General features: G+C 42.6%; 4 protein-coding genes across 4 annotated transcripts; all 4 read left to right on the plus strand.

Moving 5' to 3' along the window:
• The first annotated feature begins 5,442 nt into the window (after positions 1-5,442).
• LOC134193516 (uncharacterized) lies at positions 5,443-6,310 on the plus strand. The gene has a single exon (XM_062662343.1). The coding sequence runs from the start codon at positions 5,443-5,445 to the stop codon at positions 6,247-6,249; it is 807 nt and encodes a 268-aa protein (XP_062518327.1). The 3' UTR covers positions 6,250-6,310.
• A 157-nt stretch (positions 6,311-6,467) lies between these two features.
• On the plus strand, positions 6,468-8,120 carry LOC134193517 (uncharacterized). The gene is made up of 2 exons (XM_062662344.1): positions 6,468-6,871; positions 6,917-8,120. The coding sequence occupies exons 1-2, from the start codon at positions 6,468-6,470 to the stop codon at positions 8,118-8,120; spliced, it is 1,608 nt and encodes a 535-aa protein (XP_062518328.1).
• Positions 8,121-8,237: 117 nt separating this feature from the next.
• Positions 8,238-8,921, plus strand: LOC134193518 (uncharacterized). Its single transcript, XM_062662345.1, has one exon. It carries the CDS (start codon positions 8,238-8,240, stop codon positions 8,919-8,921), a length of 684 nt encoding a protein of 227 aa, XP_062518329.1.
• A 59-nt stretch (positions 8,922-8,980) lies between these two features.
• Positions 8,981-9,745, plus strand: LOC134193519 (ATP-dependent DNA helicase pif1-like). Its single transcript, XM_062662347.1, has one exon. It carries the CDS (start codon positions 8,981-8,983, stop codon positions 9,743-9,745), a length of 765 nt encoding a protein of 254 aa, XP_062518331.1.
• The last annotated feature ends 10,882 nt before the right edge of the window (positions 9,746-20,627 follow it).

Genomic DNA, 20,627 nt, shown 5'->3' on the forward strand with positions numbered 1-20,627 from the left:
AGGAACAGAAAGTGCATTAGACAGCAATAAGAAACCGGGGGTCGAGCAGAGAGGAAGTACAGCAAGGCTAGAAAGTTAATAAAATTTAGTATACTGTTCTTGTCGTTTGTATGTGTACTGTACAGTGCACTGTAGAAACAAAAGAGAGTATGTAGCACAAAACCTAATTAACGAGTTCAACAAAAAGCAGTTTCCCTGATGAGAGACCACCCCTTTTGAGAGACCACTTTGATGGAAAGTTAGAGGTAGTAGTCCAAGAGGGGTTCTATTGCATTAAATTAATTATCTATATTTAGTCTATACCGGAAGTCCACGGCAATCGCAATTTGGTGAAAGTACTAATTTCGAATATTTGTACGGCTATGACCGCATAGTCTAGTAGTATGCCTTCACCGCAAATTTTTGTGGTAGAGCAAATATATGCTGGCTACTCGCAGGGGCATACCATGACCTCTATAGCTAGAAATGGGGGGGATGAACTTCATGATGCTACGTGACACGCCCACCTTTTGGATACTTTCACTTAAATTGGCTTCTACTTGTCTGATACTGTAGAATCACTGGCAGATCCAGACTGTAAAAGGGTGGTGTATATACTATACACAGCTTGGTCCTCGGACGTATTTACAGTCAGCAATTTTTATGACCACGCCTACAATGACGGACGCTAAAGCCCGGTCTAGCTCATGCCACGCTACGCCCTTGCTAGTACTCGCTCGGTGTGAGGAAGTAGAGTAATCCTTAGATAGAGCTCTCTCAACGTCTGCTTGTTTGTTATCTCTCTGTCGGTTTGTGTTTGTGTTTGTTTGTCTTTTTGCTGTTTTTATTTCAAATACAAACGGACACCAGCCTGCATTTATAGCGCAGTAAGTACGTGTATGTGCAGACATTGTTATTTTATTTTTGCCATATTATATTAGCTCTTATTAAATAATTAAAAATGTTGAACAGTCACAACGGGCTTCTGTTTCATAATCACTCTTTGTTGTAGCAAGTCATTGACGAATGCCAGTATGGAATGCTCTTTGTACGTATTACTGTTGACCCTCTTTATTGCACATAATAAGCTAAGCAAAAGCTCATCTCTAAGTCGAACCACAAAAAACAGAGTACAACAAATGCCGCTTGACCATATCTTGCCTGGAGCCGCTGCAAACAAAGATACTAAACCGTTTTCAGTTTCTAACAGTAATGGTCAGTCATTTAATCAGTTTGAACGTTTCAGTTCTTGGACCTGCAATACACCACAGCTAACGAACTTTGGCTCTGCAGTATTGACTACTGAACCATCGACGACAGTCCAAAAAGATCATTACAGGATACTGATTTTGGGAGGAATATCTACAAGTAACCCAGAGTTTAATTATGTAAATTCCACCCAAACATGGATTTATTATGAAGAAACAAACTCATGGAAGAGAATTGCTAATGTGGCGAACGAGCCTCCAGGGATGATCGATTTCCGTCTGATGACTCTTTGTAATTCATGCGCCATCATTGTTTCTGCTGATGCTATCAATATAACTTGGATATTTTTGCTCAAACAACTGAAATGGAACCAAATCACGATTGTGGGCAATGGGCCAAGTTCTATGGATATGCGTAATGACTATAGCGCCGTAGCCGTGGAAGGTGAGCACTCTTTGTGCTCCTGCAGTCAGGATGTTCTCGTTTTCTTCCGTATTAACGAAAGAAGTCATTTGGTGTACAGACTCAGTTGCTTGAAAGAAGATACAACGTATCGTTGGGAAAAAGTAGGGAACTACACAATTCCTTTCCTTCATAGTGTACAATTAGTTGGTGGTTGGTCATTTGAGACAACAGTGCTGGCTCTGGTTGACGAATGCATTTGGAAATATTCCGTAAAGAAATCAATTTGGAACAAAACGAAATTCTGCCTTCCACATGATAGTTGGGTGAAAGTTGAGGATGTCTTTCTCGAAATCGTTTTTGTTAACGATACCAGAGAGATACTCTTTATCAGTATTGAACGACGTTTAGTTATTGGGTTGTCTGTTTCTAATGGTGTCTCTTTCGTCGAAAAGATACAGCTAGATGATCCATTCTGGAAACAACCGAGAACACTTAATGTTAAGTTAGGATTCTCTATGTACCCTCTACGAGTTGTCAATCGCGGTAGAATAGTAAAACATTACTTCTCTTTTACGTTCGGTGAATCTTGTGTCACAAGTACGTGGATTCTACAGAGACATGATGTAGCGGGAGATTGTTCATGGAATGTAGCTAGAACGGACAGCAGCCTTCTATTTCCATCAGATTACGGATTTCATTCTTTGTGGAAAGACACATATTATAAGATTGTCTTTCCATCTTACGATGTAAGATCTGCGCTGCCAGCCATGTGGTCGATGAACTTGCTCACGACGCAATGGCAAATGGAGGGATATCTCAACGTTACAGGAATAAATATAACTAGAGAAATAATGCAATCAAAGATTGTAAGCATGCACATGCAAGAAAATGTGTGGCTGATTGTATCATACAAGTACACAACGTTGATCGCGTCGAAGGATCACATACGACAAATATCAAGTCCTATACCGTTTAGATTGGATTTTTCCGTCGTCACTATTAACTCGTCGTCAGCGTTGCTGTTTGGAGGTCGGTGTCGTTGCGGCGTTCCTTTAAATGATCTTTGGCAATTTTCTCTTACACAAAAAATTTGGAAGAAAGTGAAAATGATCGAGTCTGCAGGGAGCGTCCCCTCACCTCGATATCGTCATGCTGCTGCAGTCATAGGAGTGGACATGTTTGTTGTTGGGGGATTTAGCAATAATGATACTTTTAGTAACGTAGAATTGTGGAGATATAACATGATTAGCAATTCGTGGAGCTTGATAGTAGCAACTAACCCATCACCTTTCCTTAACCATTTTTGCTTTTACACGGCGACAGCTCACACTGGAATGTTATGGATTGCGGCTAAATGTTCTTCAGTTGCTACAAGATGGAATTTTCAGGGAAATTTCGAGTTGTGGATGTTTGTGGTTCACTTGCGTACTTGGAATTTCGTTGCACATCAAAAAATAGAAAATACGCCGCTAAACTCTATATTTTCACCTTTGGATTTCCGACAAGGATATTTGCTAAGTTTGGAGCATTCTAATTTAGTTTACATAAAGGCTGGATGTCCTCAAGGATTAGGGTCGACCAACATTTCTCGAGTTCCGTGCGACGTCTGCAAAGTCGGTTTTTACTCTGACGTGGAGTCGAACGAGTGCCACAAATGTCCAAATGGAACGACGACGAGGAAAGAGCGTTCGATAAGGCTGATCGACTGCAAAGTTTGTGTCACGGGTTACTGTCTTCATGGCAGATGTCTGGTGGTGAGCAACAGGTTAACACAAGTTCCCGTATGCACGTGTACTCTAGGTTTCACTGGTTCTCGCTGTCAAGACGCAACTTATTATTACATTGGAACGGGAGTTATTCTTGTTATAGGTATTATTACTTTACTCGTTATTGTATTATGGCGCACTAGAAAAAAACGAAAAGAACGAGAAACGGCTTTCCGTCGTCACATACAAACATTGAATGATGCGTGGCAGATCAGTTGGCAAGAAATAGAACTACAGGACGAAATAGGAGGAGGAGCATCGGGAAGAGTGTGGAAAGCGGAATACCGTAACATAGACGTTGCTGTAAAAATTTTGATTGACGATGATGAATCCCAATCGTCGTTGGAATTTGCACGAGAAATTAAATTTATGCAAACAATGCGTCATCCAAACATTGTACTTTTTATCGGAGCGGGTAAAACAAGTCCACAAGAACAACCATTTATCGTTGTTGAGTTTGCGCATCGAGGTTCATTACGTCACGTACTGAATGAAGTCAGTATTGAAATAAATCAAAACCGTAAAATAGACTTTGCTTTAGACGCTGCGAAAGGAATGGAATTTCTTCACAAATTGGACCCACCAAGAATTCATCGAGATATCAAGAGTGAGAACTTATTAGTTAGTCAAAGTTGGATTGTCAAAGTCGCTGATTTTGGTCTTGGAAGACTTTTTTGTGGTGCAAACAAAAATCGACAATCAAACCGAAACGATTCATCAGTCAGCAACAATTCAGAAACTGAACTTCTCATGCTTGAGACGAGAGACTTGTCTGAAGATGGTATTGGAACAGTGAGATGGAGTGCACCAGAGTTAACACGACGTGAGAGCTACGATGGATCCATCGATGTCTACAGGTACTCGAGGACGTCAATTTTATTGCATTCAATGAAACATTTTGTTTTTAGCTTTGGAATTGTGCTTTGGGAGATTTGGTCGCGTGGCTTTCCTTTCGAGCAGTATCGGTTTGCGCACGAAGTCGACGACGCCGTGGAAAGAGGCGAGCGTCCCGTCGTTCCAGACGATTGCCCGGAAGTGTATGCGAAACTAATGCAAGATTGCTGGTCAGAGAGAGCCCGTGAACGGCCGTCGTTTAGTGAAGTTGTCAGCCATTTGGAAAACATGTATGTGTAAGATGCATGCTAGATTGTTTTGAATTTTGGTCATTTGCTAGCCTACTTAGTGACGGTTAAGCTCCTGCTGCCTTTTAGAAGTAACAGATTATATTGCTGACATAACGATATTATAAAATGTGCAGTTCTAGTCGTTAAAAAGTTTGTTCAGAGACAGTTGCTTTGCTAAATAAACACGGTTAATTAGCGTATGTTTTAGATGGCCCATAAATTTGCGTGCCCGTTATCTCTGTATACGGACAGGACAATTACACTCACTTCCTGATAAGATCGTTTGATGGAATTGGCCCTAGTAATACTATGTATAGTGCTAGTAAGCAATTTACACTTTCACTAAATGAGGTCTCTATGAATTGGCTGGTTTTCAATGTTGTCAGTAATCAATATCAACTGCGGAATATTGGTGTGTGGCATGGTTCTGACGCATCGTTTGTACGCGTACTCTCCTTTGGCCAACTCGAGCTCTTTGGTGTAATCTTTCGGATGTGGACTCGTTGCTCGTAACAATCAAGAGGTTGCTTCTTCTCCCAATTTGGCGCTTGCTCCACCTGGTCGTCGAGTGTTTGAAGTTGCGTTTTCCGTTCTGGATCCGGCGCTTGTATCACTGCTATAGTATTCCAAGCTATGCATTGGCCCTTTCTCTGGAAGATCCGCGTTGGTGGTATGTCTATGCATCTATGAAAGGTCCTTTATTGTAATATACCGAACGATACAGTACAATAAGCGTCTACAGGACTGGTAGCACTATAACAGAAGTAGAGTTCTGGAGTACTATGTAGAGGTCCAGTCGAAGACTACTATCTATCTATCTATCTGACCTTGCTTTCACAGACGTTCAGTCTTACGTTCATTAGAATAGACAGCAGTTTTCATTAGTCTTTTGTGCTAGAGAAAGAAATTATTCAATAAAATCTATCTATCTATCTATCTATCTATCTATCTATCTATCTATGCTAGCCTTGTCTATCGATGACCAGTGTTCTGCTCGTTTGAGATCTGTTGCAGGAAAGGAAGCTGGAGCTTGGCTTCACGCAATCCCATCCGACGATGAGCTCGCTATTGAAACTCGCGAATATCGCTTAGCGGCTTATTTACGCTTGGGCTTGCCTATATTTGGTCAATGGGCAGTCACCTGTGATTGTGGAGCTACAGTAGACGAAGGTGCATACCACCTCTTGACATGCAAGCGTCACGGTGGCCCAATTTGGCAGCACGACTTCATTGTCTCGGCCTGGTGCAGGTGTCTAAATTCAGCTGATGTTCTCCACAAGAAGGAAGTGCGCAACCTCTATGTCGACAGCCTTGGTCGCCCGGATATTGTGACCTTTGACTCAGGTAGCTTGACCAATGCTGAGATAGATGTCTCGCTAGCTCATCCCTACAACAAGGAGGTGGTTAGCTCTAGTGCTAAAGTGACTGGCCATGCCTCCCTTGTTCGAGAACAACACAAGAAAGAGAAGTACAAGCAATTTCACCATCCAGGAGGACAACGTCCAGATGTCATCCCCTTGGTACATGAACATTTTGGGAGATGGGGCAAGGAAGCCATTAACTTCCTCAAGTCCCTAGGGGATCGCTCCAAGGATGAATATGGTCAATACAACAAAAAGGATTTTATGTCAGTGTCTAGACGCCGGATTAGCGTTGCACTTCAGAAAGGCAATGCTAAAGTTATTCTAAGGAAGCTGGAAAGACTAAATTATGCTTTTTCTTCGCTTGACCTTGCTTTCACAGACGTTCAGTCTTACGTTCATTAGAATAGACAGCAGTTTTCATTAGTCTTTTGTGCTAGAGAAAGAAATTATTCAATAAAATCTATCTATCTATCTATCTATCTATCTATCTATCTCTCTCTCTCTCTCTATATATATATATATATATATATATATATATATATATATATATGAAGATCTCCGGTGCTGCATTCAATTACGACTCATCTCTTGATTATTCAATTGCGGCGCAGATTGGATCGATGTCTCAGAGCTGCGGGAAATGTGGAGCATTGAAATGGCAGAAGGAAACGAAAGGCATGTGCTGCTCGAATGGCAAAGTTTCTTTGCCAACACTTACTTCTCCAGAACCTCTCCAAACTCTGTTAAAGAGAGAAACAGCAGAAAGCCGTCATTTTCTCGATAACATGCGCAAGTACAACAGCTGTTTTCAGATGACGAGATTTGGAGCTGACAAAGAAGTCACTGAGCACGGCTACATGCCAACTTTTAAGGTTCAAGGGCAAGTTTATCACACTATCGGCAGTCTTCTTCCAATGGCCGGTAAAGAGGCCAAGTTTCTCCAGATCTACTTCATTGGAGACCCAAAAGACCAGGCTAAACGACAAGGTCAGGTTATTCCTGGAACCAGGCTCCCCATTATCCAGTCCCTTCAAGACATGCTTCACTAAAACAACTATTTGGTCCGCAGTTTCAAGTATGCATTTGAAAACGATCCAGGAAGAGAGTTTGACATTGTCATCAATCCTGACAAGGTACCTTCGGAGGAACATCGCCGTCGCTTCAATGCTCCTGTTGTTTCTGAGGTGGCAGCTGTCATTTCTGGGTACGAGAAGGGACAGCGTGACATCGTAATCAGACACAGAAACAATGAACTGGAGAGGATCAGTTCATCTAATAGGGCGTACGACGGTCCTCAATATCCACTCATCTACACCAGAGGTGAAAACGGCTACTATTGGCAAATCTACAAGCAAGATTCAGGTGGCGGTCCAATAGAGAAAAAGGTGACAGCTATGGAGTTTTATGCATACCATCTAATGTTACGGCTAGGTTCTTCAGACCACCTCTTTCGCGAGCGAGACCTTTTTCATCAGTTCTTGGTAGACATGTATGCGAAGATCGAGAGTGAGCGACTTGCTTACATTGTCAGCCATCAGAAAGAGCTTAGGGTATACGATTATGCTCACCTTCGAGATTCTATCAATAACGATGCTGCCCATGGCCATGAGCTTGGAAAGATGGTTATTCTTCCCGCGACTTTTACAGGTGGGCCAAGGTACATGCAAGAAAAGACGAAAGATGCTCTGACATATGTCAAACATTATGGCCGTCCTGACCTCTTTATTACTTTCACGTGTAATCCAAAGTGGGCTGAAATCACTGCTGAGCTACTGCCAGGACAAGCTTCCTCTAACCGTCACGACATTATTGCCAGAGTCTTCAGACAGAAGATTGTCAAGATAATTGATCTCTTCACCAAATACAACATCTTTGATCTCACCCGATGTGACATGTACTCGATTGAGTGGCAAAAGCGTGGCCTGCCCCACGCCCACATTCTTCTCTGGCTACAGCAAAAACTCCGTCCAGCCCAGATTGACTCTTTTATTAGCGCCGAACTGCCCAGTCAACAAGAAGACCCCGAGCTACACGATATCATCAAGAGCCACATGGTTCATGGACCTTGCGGTCGCTTCAATCCTAACTCTCCGTGCATGAAGGATGGTAAATGCACAAAGAACTACCCTAAGCGAGCCTTGAAAGAGACTCAGACTGGTCGCCATGGCTACCCGCTCTACAAACGCCGCAAACTAGAAGACGGAGGGTCGACAGCCAAGATCAACTTCCGACTCAGTGGCCAATACCAAGAAGTCGAGATTGATAACCAGTAGATTGTTCCTTACTGTCCCTTGCTTTCTCGAGCCTTTAACGCCCACATAAACGTCGAATTTTGCAACTCTGTCAAGTCAATCAAATATGTTTGCAAATACGTCAATAAGGGGTCGGACATGGCAGTCTTCAACCTTAAGGAAACAGACAGAGATGAGGTCAGTCAGTACCAGACCGGACGCTACATCAGAAGCAACGAAGCAGTGCGGAGAATCCTTGGCTTCCCCATACATGAACGCCACCCAGCCATTGAACATCTTGCAGTTTATCTGGAGAATGGACAGAGAGTTTACTTCACAGAACGGAATGCTGCACAGATGGCACAAGAGCCACCTAAAGACACAACACTCACAGCCTTTTTCAAGCTCTGTCATGAAGGTGAATTTGCACGCAATCTCTTTTACTGGCAAGTACCACGCTACTATACCTGGAATTCCAGTGGCCGGAGGTGGCAAAGGCGAAAAGCAGGTAAAGAGGTCGAGGATCATCCAGGCATCAAGTCTTCTGACGTTCTAGGAAGGGTATACAGCATCCATCCAAACCAGTTTGAGTGCTTTTTCTTGCGCATGCTTCTCTTCGAGATCAAGGGTCCGCAGTCATTTCAAGATCTCCTCACTGTTGCTGGCAATATTTGTCCTACTTACAGAGAAGCTTGCAAGAGGAGAGAATTGCTGGAAGATGACGCTCACTGGGACATGACTCTCCGAGAGGCGTCGGGTTCTCAGGTACCATGCCAGCTCCGAAGGTATTTGCGATCATGCTTCACAACTGTGACCTTTCTTCCCCTCCAACACTGTGGATGAATCACCGTGAAAGCCTTTCTGAAGGCATCCTCTATCGCGGTAGACAGCAGAACCGAAACATGTCCTTCGACTTGGACAACACCGTCTTCAACCAGGCTCTAATCTTTATTGAGGATGCTGTGATCTCATTGGGTGGCAAGGCTCTTGATGAGTACGGTCTCCCTAAACCAGACAGAAGAAAAGCGAGCACTCCAATTGAGATTATTCGAGAAACCAGCTACGACGTCAGAGAACTTGCTGAATTCGTCGCTGAGAATGAGCCTAAGATGTTGGATGACCAGAAAGCAGCATACAGCAGAATTATTGACAGTGTAGAGAAAAACCGGGGGTGTCTCTTCTTCCTCGACTCTCCAGGAGGAACGGGAAAATCGTTTGTCATCAACCTCCTTCTAGCAGCTGTCCGACAGAACAAGCGCATCGCGCTTGCAGTCGTTTCCTCTGGAATTGCTGCTACTGTCCTCTCTGGTGGAAGAACTGCACACTCAGTATTCAAACTACCCCTCAATCTTTCCCTTGCTGAAACTCCAACCTGCAACATCTCCAAAGGCACAGCCCTTGCTGAAGTTATGAGCCAGTGTAGTCTCATTGTCTGGGATGAATGCACCATGTCTCACAAAGCAGCTTTCGAAGCCTTAGACAAAACTCTACAAGATATTCGTGGAAACAAGTGTCTCATGGGAGGTGTGACTTTTACTATGGCTGGAGACTTCAGGCAGACTCTTCCTGTTGTTTCTCGAGGAACACGAGCTGACGAGATGCAAGCATGTGTCAAATCCTCCTATCTATGGCGTCATTTTACCAAGCTCAGCTCAATACTAACATGAGGGTCCATTTGCATGGAGATCGCCGGGCAGAAATATTTTCTGAGCGTCTTCTCCTGCTAGGCAATGGCAAGATGGTGCCTGATCCTGATGGTCAGATTACCATGAAAGACATTGGCACAGTGGTCGATACAGAAGAGCTGATAAACAAGTCTTTCCCAACCTACAACAACACTTTAGGGACCACAAATGGCTATGTAAAAGAGCGATCCTTGCCCCAAAGAATGATGCTGTGGGACAGATCAACTCAACCCTCCTCCACCAGATTCCTGGAGCCGTTCAAGTGTACAAATCTATCGATACTGTTTTTGATACCTCCGAAGCAGTCCAGTATCCTGTAGAATTTCTTAACTCACTGGAACTACCTGGTGTACCTCAGCACAGACTTGAGCTAAAGGTTGGTGCGCCTATCATTCTTTTACGAAACCTTGACCCTACAACGCTTTGCAATGGAACACGATTGGTGGTTAGGCAGCTTCTACCCCATGTAATCGAAGCAACCATCACCACAGGCAATAGTACAGGACACAACGTCTTCATACCAAAAATACCAATCAGGCCTTCAGATCTCCCTTACCAGTTCAAGAGGTTTCAGTTTCCTGTGCGTCTCAGCTTTTCAATGACGATCAACAAGGCTCAAGGGCAGTCCCTTACTATTGCTGGCCTCAGTCTTACCACGCCCTGCTTCTCACATGGCCAGCTATACGTGGGGTGCTCAAGGGTCGGCTCCTCAAGCAATCTGTTCGTACTTGCATCAGAGGGAAAGACACACAACATTGTTTACCCTGAAGCTTTGACATCTTGCAAGTAAATATGACCTCTCCCAGAGATCGACCAGTACGTGCCTATTCTATTCCACCGAATCTATAAAAACCGGCTTTTTAAGAGCCACAAAATACGCTCAGAGAGAGAGAGAGAGAGAGAGAGAGAGAGAGAGAGAGAGAGAGAGAGAGAGAGAGAGAGAGAGAGAGAGAGAGAGAGAGAGAGAGAGAGAGAGAGAGAGTCAGATACTACTGATGTATAATTGCACATGATGTGTCTACACACGCTCAAACTGAGTCTTCCATCATAACGCTACAGTACTCTGCCCGTACGAAGGACGGGTCATGTATCTAGTATATATATATATATATATATATATATATATATATATATATATATATATATATATATATATATATATGTATGTATGTATAAGTTTGATAGCCGGATAGACCGGATCACCCGCGAGGCTAACATTTGGGGTACAGATGTAACTCGGCATGGGTAAGAACATGGGCAGGGTGGCGTCGTCTTCCAGCTTTTTCAGTCAGGTCCCCTTTTGGGGTGCATCGTAGAACGATATAATGCTGTTCATCGTTCAAGAAGAAAACTGAATGTCCCTGCTAGACTCAATATGAAGGAAGTTCCGTTACTTGAACTCAACCTTATATGGTAGCTTTGTTTTTATCATAACTAAGAGTGCAATGCTCACTTTCAATATCCATTGTTTGTTCACATGCCATTGTTACGTCACAATGCTATAGCTATCCAGCAGTCCCATCAGACTGCGTTATCTGAGCAAGCTGTAGTTGATTTGTTTACCATAGACATCAAACTACACTCAGAGCAAGAAGATAAGAGTTCCGAAAGAAATATTGTTTAGTGCGTATACGTAGGTAGGTTGGAAACGTGCTGAGTATATTCTAAAATATCCCAAGAGGACCCGCCTCTACTCGTTCGCATTGGATAACATCAAACTACGGCCAGAGCAAAGACGTAGAGGTCCACTTTAGTAATGGTCAGTGCGTAGATTGGAAACGTGCTGAGTATATATATACAATATCGCAGGAGGACCCGCCTCCACTCGCAAGCGAATTACTCTGCAATGGCTCATCGGACCTCCAGCAAAATTAAGCTGACCTCGGACGGTATGCACTGAGTGTGTCGTTTCTTACCGGCGACGACAAAAACCTGTCGTGATGTGTGCATACCAACCCACAAAGAATTGGTCTATAGGACGAATGGCTAGAACCAGACATCCATCTAGATGGGAGGCCAAGTTTTTCCATTATTGGGCAGGAGGTTGTACCATAAAGAGTCCACCAATTGTAGTGTTTGTCCCACAACTTGTTCTGCGGTCGTATTGGAAAGCCTGCTGCCACAACAGGCATACGACGAGACCTCGATACGGGTGCAACCTCGACCCTGGACGTCTGGATGTAGAAGGGTCTTGCGCAGATGTTCGTTGGGGCAGTGCACATACTTGCATAGATTTGCGCCAATGGGGGACTGGACTTCTTCCGCTTCGAATTGGGACACGATCTTGTTGTACAATTTAGTTCGCACACTATACCCATCGAGGGTAGTGTGCAAGTACAACCTTCTCGCCCACACAATGTGTATTTGGAAGAATCGTCCCCGCAGAAGCCTATCTAGTTTTTGGAAGTGCCGCCTGTACTTCTTCTATAGGAATGTCGGGCAAATCAGCTTTGGCAACAACACCTTACGGATCGACTACGTATTCCCTACCATCTCTTTCTAGATATGCCGTCGGTATCGCGTTCGAGTTTTGCGATGGTGGAACGTATTGCACTCCCTACGTTTCTCTGGGCGTATATTGTAGATAGTAGTTATAGGTGTACGCCAATGCAACGTCTTGTCTCCTTGTCTCGTTTGTCTCCCATGGTTTCTCGTACCACTGGGGGTATCTTGGCCATGATAGTCTTTGCAGATCCACATTCTAGAGTGCAAGACAGAGTTCCTCGTTCTTCCACGACATCCTCTGGACGTAGATAGCCAAATATGTAGATATCGTCGACAAATACCGGTAGTCCTGGAAGAGCTTGCAATGTCGTACGCCCTTGGTGTCCTTGGAGTAGTCCACCTTGGATATATCGGACAACAGGTTGTTATCGTAGGCGTTCTCTACGAGAAGGTGGTGTACTAGAGATTTCTTGGCACGCAAACCCATAGCCGCAAATGTAGCCTGTATAGACATAGCACCGTGTGGTTGCGTCGTTTTTTCTCCACTATATATATATATATATATATATGTATATATATATATGTATATATATGTATATATATATATATATATATATATATATATATATATAGATAGATAGATAGATAGATAGATAGATATGTCTACATGTTTTTCGCTCTTGATTGGTTGCGTAGACTGTTCTCCTCTTTCAGTAAGTCTACTTATTTCTCGTTCTTAGCGGCGTAGGGGTATATCTTGGCCTATCGTCTTTCGATGGGATCCACTGCTGTACTCATCTCTGCCGGGCTTCTTTGCTCGCTTTAGTGTCGTCGCTCTTCTTTGCTAGCGGTGGTATCGTCGTTGGTCGGGCAGGTGTCTGCTGTAGTGGTGTTACTGCTGTACTGCATGTGGCTGCTGTGGTGTTGGTATCGTCGTTGTTGTTGCTAGTATCTTCGTTGCTGGTATGTCTCTTGTTGAGTGGGAAGCTAGGATTTGGCCAATGGCTTTCTAGCTCGTCAAGACGACTCTGCTGGCGTCTTTGGTTGTATTTCTAGCATCGTTGTTGCCGTTGTGTTTCTGCTGGTATCGCCTTGGAAAAAATGATTCACGCCCAATGGTATAGTCTAGCTCGTCGTGGCGTCTCTCTTGGCTGGATGTGTCTGGTTGGTATATCTCTGTTGTGGGTTTGTTGGATGGGGTGGACTACATCTATTCTCAAGAGAAACATTTGTAGCCGAAACATGGGTAGCCTAGTTGCGAAATCGTACTTGTGAAACATTTTTGGCGCTGTTATAAACACGAGAATTGTGGTCGACAAGGAGAATATTTAATACTGATGAGAGAGTCGGGGGTACCCAGTGGTGTGTCTTATAGCGGTAAGTAGGTGAACTCGAGAGTTAAGGTTGACAAAGAGAATATAATACTGATCACAGAGTCGTGGGTACACAGTGATGTGCGCGACTTACATGGTTGTATGAGCTCTATAGTAGTCGGCGGTGCGAAGATCCGAAGAGGATGCAAAAATGTGAGGAGCGGCAGGTGGTAGGATTTTAATCCCAGATATAGTACTTATATGGCACAATTTGCGACGCACTAAGATATCACGCTTTCTGGAGTCACGGTGAATTCAATGTAACTCCTACATTTCGCATACCGTATCACCGCACATAAAAGCGCATGCGCTACGATGTGAATTCATCTCAGGGTGCGCTTATATCTTAGTTTGCTTAGTTTTTGTCTTGCCTGTTACCTATATTGCCTCAAGTCGTTTACTCAAAATGGTTGTTCACATATAAGCGCATGCGCCTATATCGGAATGAACGCGTTAATTTTTGGTGAAAGCCGGTTTTCACGTATAAGCACATGCGCTTTTATGTGCGGTAATACGGTAACAAGTAAAAATTAGTGCACCGCAAATCGTGTCAGCGATTATGACGCACTAATTAAGTTAACAAACTTTCAATTTTCATAAAATCTTTCTAGGTGCGTGTACTACGCACATACAACAGCGACGGATCTACCATACTGCGACATGAGTGCTTGCATCACCCCTTTCGAACTAAGTTGGTATTTAGAAATGAAAGTGAACCGCACATGCATGGACGCAGAATCTGAGAGCCCCAGACACAGACAGGAATCTAACAGAGGGTGATTCAACCTATAACGTACACCACAAGCAAAACGTTTCCGTGTTGGCCATGCCTGATTCTGCGGAGCCCCCGCCCAAGAGGAGACGCAAGACTCAAACTACGCTGTCGAACTTTGTATCTGGAGGTTGGTCTAGGCGATGAGTTGATAGCTATGGCTAGATCTAGCTACAACACTTGAGATGAGTTGGCTAGTTGTACATAGTGACACCATCTAGAGTTTCTAATAGCAAATCTAGGCTTGTAAAGACTGACAGAAGAAGTACCATGACTGAAGACAGAATGACTGCGTTCCTTTTGCTTCACGTCCACAAAGGTTAGGGAAAAGTTAGAGACAAGTTTGCAAGCTTGAAACCCAGACGCATGTGGTTGTCCAACCCGTTTGTCCAGATCTGTAAGCAGGTAGTATAGGTACCTGTCAGTGTAGCCCTGTTTTTCAGTTGAAATTTGCATGGTGTTGACAAATTCAAGCTATTCCGGTGAGTTTGCCTAATACTATTTCAGAGCGTAAGCGGGGCTACTATTCTGAGCAAGGGCGTGGAACGGACATAACACAATTGTTATGCAAATTGGTATATGTTTGTACTTAATATATTAGCATCTCAAATCGCGTCACCTCCTCAGATTTCTGTGTCCGCCACTGTATAATACTGAATTAATTCATTGAATTGAATTATGCGTCAACACTGTACAATACTAAATTAATTAATTGGATTAAATTATTTGTTAATATTGACTGTTGCATGCACTGCATACATCAAATTGTGTACTATTTATTGTGAATTTATTTCCTGTGCAACTTTAAAAAGAGTCCGTAAGGAGAACACGCAAAAATTTAGGGACAAAGTTTGAGAGATTGTATTAATTAGACCAAATTTAAAGTAAAAGAAGAATTACGTAATTGGCGAGCGAAGCGAGCCTCTCTCTTGTCATGTCAATTGAGCTCGAGATATATTTTATTTATATATTTGGCGAGCGAAGCGAGCCTCTCTCTTGTCATGTCAATTGAGCTCGAGATATATTATATTTATATATTTATATATTTATATATTTATATATTTATATATTTATATATTTATATATATACGTACGTCAGCACATGGATTTACGGCAAAACAGAAAGACAAATCAACAAAACGACGATGCCAGATGAATGCAATTTTGGCTCTGTAACATATGCGCTAAAAATTGAAGCATGGGACCTCTTTTGAGGGGTCGACTCAATTGTAATTTCTTGGCGAGGAGAGTCAAACGACTCTCGATTTTGCTCCCTTACGCGACTAAAGAGAAAAGGAGACTGATTTGGGACAAACGGAATGAAAAAGAAAAGCTAAAAGAAGAGAAAAGTCTGTTTTTTGAGTTTCCGCGCGTTACTTTGATAGAAATTATTGCAACGCAACCATTGTCACGTGACTATGCGATCATTGTTACGCGACTATCTCAGTAAACGAGTGAGACGACTGAAGCGTGAACGAAGAATTGAAGACAACTAGAGTGTTTTGCGTTCAATTATCTGAACTCGGCGTTCAGTTACCCGATTCAGGTAAGCAATTATTCGAATTCGGCGTTCAGTTATCCGATTCGGGCATTCAATTATCGGATGTTCTGTCCTAATTAGAAGTAACAAATATAGAAATAATTATTTTAGTCGTACATTTCTTTCATGACGTCTTTCTAGGATGCTCACTCACGTTTCAGCTGAACAATAAATGATTGATTCAAGAAAGGTGGGAAGGCGAAGTAGTGAAATTCGAGCTCTTGATTAGCTAAAAACCAGCTGCGACGCATGATGGACTGTTGCATGGTATCACGCAAGACGCGCGATTTACAAAGTATGCGGATTACACCACGATTGGCGGAGCAAGGCGTTGTTGTAGGCTTCCTAGATATGTAGATTTAGTTCACTCACAACAGCTCAGCTGGACCTTCGTGGAAACGTGGGACAGCAAGATTAGTGCAAAGTAAATTATCCTACAACACACGCTAAAAATTCACGCTAAAGTCAAGATTAATTACAAATTATTGCGTCTATACAGCTGATGAATGATGATATTTGAGCAGCTGCCCAACCGCAGACTATGTAAGTTATTCAGTTTCCATGATATTGCACAACAGCCGTAAGCAACGGATAATTGAACGCCTGAATCGAATAATTGAACACCAAATACTATAGAAGAGCAACTGAAAGTCTGTTTCCTGAGTTCCCGCGTTTGTTTGACAGAAACTATTGCTACGTAACGCAACCATTGTTACACGAATTAGGTAAAGACGGAACACCATCGCTCGCCAAACACAATGCTAACCGAGCATTTACTAGTATATTTATATATTTATATATTTATATATTGATATGCGTACGTCAGCACTTGTCATATGGATTTACGGCAAAACGGAAAGGCGGATCGACAAAACGACGATGCCAGATGAATGCAATTTTGACTCCGTAACATATGCGCTAAAATTGAAGCAAGGGACCCTTTTCGAGGGGTCGACTTAATTGTAATTTTTTGGCGAGAAGAGTAAAACGACTCTCGATTTTGCTCCCTTACGTGACTAAAGAGCAAAGGAGACTGATACGTGACAAACGGGATGGAAAGGAAAAGCTAAAAGAAGAGAAAAGTCTGTTTTTTGAGTTTCCGCGCGTTACTTTGACAGAAATTATTGTGACGCAACCATTATCACGTGACTACGTGACCATTGTTACGCGACTATCTTAGTAAACGAGTGAGACAATTGAAGCGTGAACGAAAAATTGAAGACGATTATAGTATTTTGCGTTCAATTATCCGATTCAGGCAATCAATTATCCGATTTGGGCGTTCAGTTACCCGATTCGGGCATTCAATTATCCGACTCAGGTATTCAATTATCCGATGTTCTGTCTTAGAAGTACTAAATTTATAGAAATAATTGTTTCAGACTGATACGTAAAGTCAAAACGGCGCACATTTCTTTCATGACGTCTTTCTATGATGCTCACTCACGTTTCAGCTGAACAATAAACAGGGGCGGCGGAGCCGGGGGGGCTGGGGGGGCTAGAGCCCCCCCAACTTTATCAACTTTATGCTGTAGAATTTCTGCTTTCTGTAATGTTTACCCTTTCGTTAAAGAATAGACCGCTACATATATTACGCTCAGAGTGGGTGTGACCTAAATATAAGTGGGCGGGGCCTTGCTCCTAAAATTCAGCCCCCTCAACTTTCAACTCGCTCCGCCGCCCCTGATAAATGATTGATTCAAGAAAGGTGGGAAGGCGAATTAGTGAAATTCGAGCTCTTGATTAGCTAAAAACCGGCTAAGAAGCATGATGGACTGTTTGCAGGTATCACGCAAGACGCGCAATTTACAAAGTATGCGGATTACACCACGATTGACGGAGCAAGGCGTTGTTGTAGGCTTCCTAGATATGTACATTTAGTTCGCTTACAACAGCTTAGTTAGACCTCCGTGAAAACGTGGAACACCAAGATTAATGCAAAAGAAATTATCCTACAACACACGCTAAAAATTTATGCTAAAGTCAAGATTAATTACAAATTATTGCGTCTATACAGCTGATGAATGATGATATTTGAGCAGCTGCCCAACCGCAGACTATGTAAGTTATTTAGCTGCACAACAGCCGTAAGCAACGGATAATTGAACGTCTGAATCGGAAAATTGAACGCAAAATACTTTAGAAGAGCAATTGAAAGTCTGTTTCCTGAGTTCCCGCGTTTGTTTGACAGAAAGTTCAAACTATTGCTAGGAACGCAACCATTGTTACGCGAATAGGCAAAGACAGAACACCATCGCTCGCCAAACACAATGCTAACCGAGCATTTACTAGTTATTGGCGAGCGAAGCGAGCCTCTCTCTTGTCATGTCAATTGAGCTCGAGATATATTTTATTTATATATTTATATATTTATATACGTACGTCAGCACTTGTCATATGGATTTACGGCAAAACAGAAAGACAAATCGACAAAACGACGATGCCAGATGAATGCAATTTTGACTCCGTAACATATGCGCTAAAAATTGAAGCAAGAGACCCCTTTCGAGGGGTCGACTCAATTGTAATTTCTAGGCGAGAAGAGTCAAACGACTCTCGATTTTGCTCCCCTACGCGACTAAAGAGCAAAGGAGACTGATTCGTGACAAACGAAATGAAAAAGAAAAGCTAAAAGAAGAGAAAAGTCTGTTTTTTGAGTTTCTGCGCGTTACTTTGACAGAAATTATTGCTACGCAACCATTGTCACGTGACTATGCAATCATTGTTACGTAACTATCTCAGCTAATAAACGAGTGAGACGATTGAAGCGTGAACGAAGAATTGAAGACAACTATAGTGTTTTGCGTTCAAATATTCGAACTCGGCGTTTAGTTACCCGATTCAGGCAAGCAATTATCCGAATTGAGCGTTCAGTTATTCGATTTGGGCATTCAGTTATCCGGTGTTCTGTCCTGATTAGAAGTAAGAAATATAGAAATAATTATTTTAGTCGCACATTTCTTTCATGACGTCTTTTGATGCTCACACACGTTTCAGCTGAACAATAAATGATTGATTCAAGAAAGGTGGAAAGACAAAGTAGTGAAATTCGAGCTCTTGATTAGCTAAATACCCGCTGCGACGCATGATGGACTGTTGCATGCATGGTATCACGCAAGACGCGCGATTTACAAAGTATGCGGATCACACCACGATTGACGGAGCAAGGCGTTGTTGTAGGCTTCCTAGATATGTAGATTTAGTTCGCTCACAACAGCTCAGCTGGACCTTCGTGGAAACGTGAGACACCAAGATTAGTGCAAAGAAAATTATCGTACAACACACGCTAAAAATTCACGCTAAAGTCAAGATTAATTACAAATTATTGCGTGTATACAGCTGATGAATGATGATATTTGAGCAGCTGCCCAACCGCAGACTATGTAAGTTATGATATTGCACAACAGCCGTAAACAACGGATAATTGAACGCCGAGTTCAGATACTTGAACACCGGATTCGGATAATTGAAAGAAAAATACCATAGAAGAGCAACTGAAAGTCTGTTTCCTGAGTTCCCGCGTTTGTTTGACAGAAACTATTGCGTCATAACACAACCATTGTTACGCGAATAGGTAAAGACAGAATACCATGGCTCGCCAAACACAATGCTAACCGAGCATTTACTAGTATATTTATATATTTATATATTTATATATTTATATGCGTACGTCAGCACTTGTCATATAGATTTACGGCAAAACAGAAAGACAAATCGACAAAACGACGATGCCAGATGAATGCAATTTTGACTCCGTAACATATGCGCTAAAATTGAAGCATGGGACCCTTTTCGAGGTGTCGACTTAATTGTAATTTCTTGGCGAGAAGAGTAAAACGACTCTCGATTTTGCTCCCTTACGTGACTAAAGAGCAAATGAGACTGATACGTGACAAACGGGATGGAAAGGAAAAGCTAAAAGAAGAGAAAAGTCTGTTTTTTGAGTTTCCGCGCGTTACTTTGATAGAAATTATTGCTACGCAACCATTGTCACGTGACTATGCAATCATTGTTATGTGACTATCTCAGTAAACGAGTGAGACGACTGAAGCGTGAACGAAGAATTGAAGACAACTATAGCGTTTTGCGTTCAATTATCCGAACTCAGCGTTCAGTTACCCGATTCAGGCAAGCAATTATTCGAATTGGGCGTTCAGTTATCCGATTCGGGCATTCAATTATCCGATGTTCTGTCCTAATTAGAAGTAACAAATATAGAAATAATTATTTTAGTCGCACATTTCTTTCATGACGTCTTTCTAGGATGCTCACTCACGTTTCAGCTGAACAATAAATGATTGATTCAAGAAAGGTGGGAAGGCGAAGTAGTGAAACTCGAGCTCTTGATTAGCTATAAACCCGCTCCGACGCATGACTGACAGTTGCATGGTATCACGCAAGACGCGCGATTTACAAAGTATGCGGATTACACCACGATTGACGGATCAAGGCGTTGTTGTAGGCTTCCTAGATATGTAGATTTAGTTCACTCACAACAGCTTAGTAAGACCTCCGCGGAAACGTGGGACACCAAGATTAGTGCAAAGGAAATTATCCTACAACACACGCTAAAAATTCACGCTAAAGTCAAGATTAATTACAAATTATTGCGTCTATACAGCTGATGAATGATGATATTTGAGCAGCTGCCCAACCGCAGACTATGTAAGTTATTCAGTTTTCCATGATATTGCACAACAGCCGTAAGGAACGGATAATTGAACGCCTGAATCG

Source organism: Corticium candelabrum, chromosome 17, assembly GCF_963422355.1.
Source record: "Corticium candelabrum chromosome 17, ooCorCand1.1, whole genome shotgun sequence".
NCBI classification, from domain to species: domain Eukaryota; kingdom Metazoa; phylum Porifera; class Homoscleromorpha; order Homosclerophorida; family Plakinidae; genus Corticium; species Corticium candelabrum.